General features: G+C 41.1%; 1 protein-coding gene across 1 annotated transcript; it reads right to left on the reverse strand.

Annotated features, from left to right (window-relative positions):
- Nucleotides 1–2,596: 2,596 nt before the first annotated feature.
- LOC113424549 (ferritin heavy chain) lies at nt 2,597–7,377 on the reverse strand. The gene is made up of 4 exons (XM_026686297.2): nt 7,126–7,377; nt 5,178–5,324; nt 3,735–3,860; nt 2,597–2,916 (listed from the first exon to the last, which is right to left on the reverse strand). The coding sequence occupies exons 1-4, from the start codon at nt 7,234–7,236 to the stop codon at nt 2,752–2,754; spliced, it is 549 nt and encodes a 182-aa protein (XP_026542082.1). The 5' UTR covers nt 7,237–7,377; the 3' UTR covers nt 2,597–2,751.
- Nucleotides 7,378–7,579: the final 202 nt, after the last annotated feature.

Below are 7,579 nucleotides of genomic sequence, written 5' to 3' on the forward strand. Positions count from 1 at the left end.
TGTTTATCCTTCCTTTTGATTTCTCCTTTAACCTTGTGCTTTTCAGATGTAATTCCAGAGATCATAGTGGAAAGCTGGCCTAATAAGTTATGAAATAAAACAAATGCATATCAGACTTGAGGACTTTCATTGTCTGTCTTTTATGAAGTCCAAAGGAGAACATCTTTTCTACAGAGCAAGTCTGTTCTGTAAACAATTTGTTTGCTCTTTAGATTTCTCTCACCTTTCTCCAAGGTCTCAAGGGAAGCTTATAGAATGGGGCTGTCCAGTTTATTTCATTGTCATAGTACAATCCTGCAGGATAGAAAAGTGACTGGCCCAAAATTAACTACTAAAAATATGGTGAAGACTGAGCCTGAATCTGTCTTCACAGTTTTTTAATCCAACATCTTAACATTGTTTTGATTTTTTTTTCTGGGGAAAGTAGGAGAAACCTCAAACAGGGGCTATGAGTAGAGTTGCATCAGTTAGAGATCCCAATATTCAGACTACTTTGGTAACAGAATAGTCTATAGCGAAGAGATCTTATCCTGTCTTGCAATGTCTTAAAAGTCTATGTTATGTCCGAAAATATTCTGTAAACATACTTGGCATATGAAAGAGTAAAATAGGACAATCTCAAGTGAATGTTTAAAAAATGCTGGAGAAAAAGAACCATTTTATGGCAGGTAAGTTAGTCTTTACTGCTATTATAAAATCAAGCCAAATGGTTTTAGGAACAAATGACATTTGTCACAATGTGTGTTGGCCAACATTGTAATTTTCCATTGTTACTTTAGCTTTTGATCTAGAGAGATAAGCAATGTGAGGCTTCATGTCACATGTTGTGTTTAGCTCTCTATTCTGGACCCAAAGGCCTCCTTAACAGAAAACTGATAGCATGGTTTATTGTGTTGATGCAGAATACAAGACGTTTGTTTGTAAAGCAGGTTTGGTTACAAAACAAAAACCACAGAAAAATCTGGCTGCACCCAAACATGCCTAATATTGGCTGACTAACTCTGCATCACTGCCCCACCCCACTGCCCCATCACCCCTGAAACTCCAAAAATAATCCCTTGTTGCTTTACAGCATTTTTCCCACTGAGCTTCCCATTCCTTATTATGGCTGAGCAAGAGTACAGCCCATAGTAATCCAATGAAGAATAAGTGTGACATTTGGACTGTACATCAGGGGTGTCAAACTCAGGACTCACGGGCTGGATCCGGCCCACTGGGTGCTTAGATCTGGCACAGGAGGTCGCCCTGAAAACAGCAAAGGACCAGCCTGCAAGTGCCTCTGCCAGCGAAAATGGAGCTCAGGAGGGCTGCGACAGCCTCCTGCAGTCCTCTGCCAGTGAAAATGTGTGAGCTCAGTTTTCGCTGGCAGAGGGCTAGCAAAACAAACTAAAAGCAAAAGGAAAATGTTTCTCCTTTTGCATCTGAGCATGCAAGAAGGGACAGGAAAGGAGAAAGGGAAAGACAAAGAAGGGAAGAGCAAGGAAGGAAAAATAAGGAGAGGGGAAGAAGGAATGACGGGTAGACGGAAGGAAAATTATGAGGGTCTGAGGGAAGTCCTGCCTTAGCACTTATCCCGACACCAGTGACGTCGAGGTGGCCATGCCCACCCTGGCCACACCTACCCCCCCCAGGTCAAACACAACCCTGATGTGGCCCTCAATGAAATCAAGTTTGACACCCCTGCTGTACATGGTCAGTATTCAGATGGCTTCCAATGTGCTGCCACCATAAAAGACATTGACATGCCACATCACTTAGAAACCAAATCCCCCTTCAACATCCCAAACTGTGTCCCATTTAATGCAGCATACATTTAATGAATCATTAAATTTTACTATGCATCCAGGCAACAGGTTTTAAACTTTTCTGCATATACAATTCAACAGTGTAACACCACGTGATTTGTTTTCAAAGTAAGCATCTTTATTTTAACTTAAACTTGCTCCAACAGCTAGTTTAGTTAGTTTTCCAGTGATGCAGAACACTGGGAAATTCATTGCCTTAAAATATAGACCAAGTTTGAGAATGTATGCCATATGGTATAGCTTAATTTCCATTAAAGGTGGGTTTGTGCTCTTTATATGGAAGCAACTTCTTACTCATGATTATACAGATTCTACAGGTCAAACACAGAGCTGTCTGGACATGACATTAACACTTTCTTATCCACATTTATTGAAGTGCCATCTATTTCAATATTTACTCCTAAGTAAATATAATAGCTCAAACTGTGCTGCATTTCCTGGTATAAAAATAGGGACTTTTGTAAGTTGCAGCCCATACAACTGAATAGTTGACAAAACAAGCTTAATATTAATCAGATATTCAGAAGTTGGGCAGTATTGTAACTGGGAATCCAAACATGGGCCTATAAATTAATAAAATTGAGCTACCCTTTGGATCCACATCCAAAAAGGTGTTTTGCTATTAGGCATGTTAATGCCACCTTGAAGAAACCATATCCACAACCACTCTGAAGCACATTTTCAGCTTTGGATTGAGACCAGAGCCAACACTTCATTTATAGGGAAACTCTTCTTGCAGTGTATTTTTTTATTTTTTTCAAACTCAAAACATACCACAGCACAACTGGAAATAAGTAGACCTAGTCATTTTATTGGGCGTGAGATATAACACATAAGAACAGAAGTGATTTTTTTTTTTACAATTATGGAAATATTAAGAGATAAACCAAAGAAGCATGCACAGGTGTTGAGGGTAAGAGTCTCTTTGCAACATTCATGAGTGGCTTTAGTTCTCATTGTCACTTTCTCCCAGAGTGTGCTTGTCAAAAAGATATTCTGCCATTCCAGATTTTGGTGCTCCCATCTTGCGCAAGTTGGTCACATGGTCACCCAGCTCTTTGATGGATTTAACTTGTTCATCCAAGTAGTGAGTTTCAATGAAGTCACATAACTAGAAGACAAAAGCAATATTACAAACCTTGTCTCTCTTCCTAGAGATGTACAAGTTTTTTTTTTGCAAATAAAAGAAACACAGATTAAAAAACATGAATTACTAAACTCAACCAATGTTATTTAAAAGTTCCACCTCCAGCAAGTCAAATAAAGCCAAATTTGCCTAGAAAACATATATCTGGATGCATGGGCAGCAAAAGAGTAGAACTTGAGCCTTCAGAGGATGAATGCAAGAATTAAATCTATTGTTTATATCTTAGGATACATTGAAAATCCATTAGTTTGATATTCTAATTCTTTAGTTAAATTTGAATCAATAATTTGCCTCTTGCTCTGTATTTAAAGAAATACAGGTAGTCCCTGACTTCCATCTATTTGTTTAGTGACTGTTCAAACTTACCACAGCACTGACAAAAGTGACTTATGATCATTTTTCATACTTACAATCACTGTAGCATCCCCTGGGTCACATGATCAAAATTCAGACATTTGGCAACTGGCTTGTATGACAGTTACAGTGTACCAGTATCATGAGATCACCTTTTACAACCTTCTGACAAGCAAAGACAATGGGGAAGCCAAATTCACTTAAGCTGTGTTACTAAATTAACAACTGCAGTGATTCACTTAAATATGGTAAGAAAGGTCATAAAATGAGGCAAAGCTCACCTAACTATCTTGCTTAGCAATGGAAAATTTGGACTCAACTGTGATTGTAAGTCAAGTAGTCAAGGACTACCTATAGTTACAAGAAAGTCAAAGGTACATTGTTTTCAATACCAGCCAAAGACATTACATAGAGCAAGTATGACTTACGTGAGGGTCATTTTTGTCAGTTGCTAGCTTGTGTAGATCCAGAAGTGACTGATTTACATTTTTTTCCAAGTGCAAAGCACACTCCATGGCTGTCAGTCCATTCTCCCAGTCATCACGATCCGGTTTCTAAAAAAATATTTTTTAAAGCTGAACCACTGGAATCAGAATGATTACAACACCATAATGATGTTCAGAACTGGTTGATATAGTGAAAAATGGGCCACTGAAGCCAGCACCTTAGCCCTTGGTTTTCCAAGTTGCAAGACCACATGTTTTAATAGCACCATTTTTCCAGTCCCTGAACCTGGAATGAAACAGGGTCACAGATTGAAATAACTTTACAAAAGAAGCCTCCATGAACTTGCTTCCACCAACTGCTGCAATCTTTCCACCCCTCCACCAGCTCAGAACAATTGAGGAGTAAAAGAAATCAACTGGCTTAGTAATGTCTGAAAGATTTGAAGATGAAAGTTTGATGTAGACAAACTGCAGTCTTCTAGATGTTGCTCAGTTAGTTTCTAGCAATCTTTGTTGGCCCACCAACTGGATTACAATTCAATGACAAGATTATCTTTCTATTGTTTGAAGATATTCTCACTTAGGTTTCTTTTAATAAAATAGCTCTTTCAGCTTCACCCACCACTCACAAACATAAAGTGGGGAAGGGTTTTGCCTTTTAAGACACAGGCAATGTAACTTCAAACACTATGTAGGTTTATTAAATAGGTTATTTGTTCTGTGCAAGCACTATAGAATCAGCTAAAAGCATTTTAAACACATTCTTGAAAATTTTAGCTTAATTATCAGTACACCAGAGACAACACATGTATCTATGCTTTTCCCAGCAGTTCTCAAGTTTACTTATCTAGAAAGACCTCTGTAAACATCAGTATATCAGTCAAGAGCCTCTGCAAGTTCTAAAGGCTATAGGGACATATCGCAGCCTGTATGTATCTCATACAGATTCTCAATCTAACCTGATCACGGGCAGGGATAAACCATGGGGGTAAGGTTTTTTTTTGTCATTTATCAGGGAGGTATGCTAATGCCCTATTGTGGGGAGTAATGAGGGTTCTCAAAACCAGTGATCAAGGCAAGATAGGCTCAGCAGCCACACACAGTAAGTATAACATCTGAACAGAGTAACTTTGGATCAGCATTTTCAGCAGAGAACAAAGTCAGGGTTTCTATGGGAGTTCCAAAAGCATTCCATGTAAAGCAATGGTTCTTGTCATTTTTCCACATCTGTTTTGATCACATCATTTTGCTTACACATCCTCCCGAACTAATTTAAGTCATATCTATCAATTATGTGCAGTTTCTTGTAGTCAAACGTAGATTCATGATACATCATTCTGAATTTCTCTATAGAAGCCTAAGCAGAAAGCAGCAACATTTCACCTGTTATATTCCTGCCATCTCATCTCCCCTGATACAACCTACCTTGATATCATGTAAGAAGATGCGGCCACCTCTCTTGTTCTGCAGCTTCATGAGTTTCTCTGCATGTTCACGCTCCTCGTGAGACTGGTGCAGAAAGTACTTGGCAAAGTTCTTGAGGGCCACATCATCACGGTCAAAATAATAAGACTGAAAATCAAAATAAAATTCTTGCATTAGGACAGTCATCTATTTATGCTTAATTCACCAGTTTGCATTTTCCTAAGACAACCAACTGCTAGCGGAATCCATGGGACGTGTGACATACATTCCACCGCTTTGGGGCATGCAATGTCACACACAGGTAGGAAAAAAGGCAGCTTGCATTACTTCTGATGCAATCTTGCCTCCCTGCAGATGTTATTACTAAACAATTAGAATAATTAGATTATACAATACGAAGTGCTGATACATTTAAGATCAAATCATCAAGGATTCTATATATCCTACAGCAAGAACAGGACCTGAAAACTATCTCCAAATCAAGATAGCTAGTTCATTTGCAACAAAGAACTTACTCTTTGCAAAATTAGACAGCTTGTAACTTTTCCAGATTCCTAATTAAGGACAGGAAACAATTATTTGGATAAATATTGGCAAATGTAGCTTGTCAAAAAAATTAAAGTTTTTTAAATTAGATAAAATACCATCCAGATTTTTAAAAAAACAATTCTGATCCAATTCCTCAATGACTGAATTATAATTTCAGTCATATAGCAATTCTTCAAGGAAGGTTATAAAAACCCCTTCAGTTTTAAAAGGCAGCTACCACTGCCAGAGTTAACATGCATGATTATCTACAAGAGTCTTTCCCAACTTGCTGCCCTCTTGCATGTGTTGGACTTCAACATCAGTACCAAACAATGTTATCAAATGCCTTTTACTAAAATCAAACATTAGTTTCCCAGCACGGAAGTCCACATTAATCGAATTCGTAGTTTCCCAGCACAGTGCGGAAGTCCACATTAATCAAATTCGTAGAAAAAAAAGTACAAAGTCAATTAAAGCGCAATCCCATTTTTTTTACATCCGAGATACCACAGCAGGCACACTGCTCATAAACAAGTTGCGTCACTTCTCCAGCCACCCAGAGGCATAAAAATCAGGATCAAGAGGGATTCCTCCGCCCGCTTCCCCCCAGTCAAGCCTACAATCCTTTAAGTGAAACGGCTGTTACAACAACACCACCACACACACAGAAAGAGGCGCCTGGGCTTCCATTTCTAGGTAAGGAACTGCGAGGCGAGGCCAAGCATTGCAAATGTTTTTTGGGGGAAAGCAAGGTAGCTTAGGCCTAAAGGAAACGTCTTCTGATTTAGCACCGATGTTACCTAATTTGGGTTAAGGAAACGTGTGCAAGAAAAGCAGCAAACTCAGAGGGCACCAAGGACCCTTCATTTCAACCCCGAGCTACAAATATTCTCCTTTATTAGAAACCTCTTCTGAATCGTCATATGAGGGGGCGGGGGGCACGCCGGTTGATCAAAGATCGGGGGCTTCAGAGCGGCCCTGCTTTCTTCCACGGAAAGCAACGCACGAGAGCAACCCACGCGCGCCCGTGGACAGAAGCCCCGAAACCAGCGACAGGCCAAGTCCGAGAGGCGAGTTGGCTATCTTGGAAGCGGACCGTTCACAAACGCTCTTCACCCACCCACCCCCAAAGCAGGGAGAAAAAAAAAACACCTTCGTTTTCTTTCGAGGGATAAAACCCCGCAGGACTCTATACCGCTCGCTCGCATGCAGAGGAGGCAGGCCTCGCTGGCGGCTCAGGGACACTCGAGGGAAGAAGCGGCGTAAACACAGAAGCTGCGGCCGCGGAGGATTATTTCCTCCAGCCCGCAAGGAGCGATGCGTGCCGGGCTTCCAAGATTGGGGAGAGAGGAGAGGGGGGGGGGGGTGTCCAGCGGTCTCCCTCTTTTCTCCCGCCCCTCCAAGAGACTCGGTTACTGACCATGCTGAGGTACACGTAAGAAGCGTACAGCTCCAGGTTGATCTGTCGATTGATGGCCGCTTCGCAATCCTGATGGTAGTTCTGGCGCACCTGAGAAGGGGAGGAAGCCATGGCAGCGCGGCGGCGGGGCTACTGTGTTGAATGCAAAGAAGTCGATAAAGGCCTAAGCACGGTGGGTCGGTCGGTTCCGTCCAATCACTGTTGAAGCAGGAACCACCTTGCACCGCCGGTTCTCGCAAACGTTCTAAGCTCGTCCGCCTGACGTAGTACCTATATATATGTGGAGAGAGAGAGAGAGAGACGTGCCGAAGTCACGTCACAATTGGACACAAAGAAACCACGCCCTCCGTAAACTGAGAAGGTCTTTTTCAGAACTGGATGTACGCTAGTCTGGAGTAAGCGTGACTCAGCCATTTTTTGAGCCTCGCTGCTCCGTTTGGTTCGGAACAGCTTT

The sequence above is a fragment of the Notechis scutatus genome, chromosome 1, assembly GCF_049901735.1.
Source record: "Notechis scutatus isolate UNSWTSFEM ecotype Mainland chromosome 1, rNotScu1.2, whole genome shotgun sequence".
Taxonomy (NCBI): Eukaryota; Metazoa; Chordata; class Lepidosauria; order Squamata; family Elapidae; genus Notechis; species Notechis scutatus.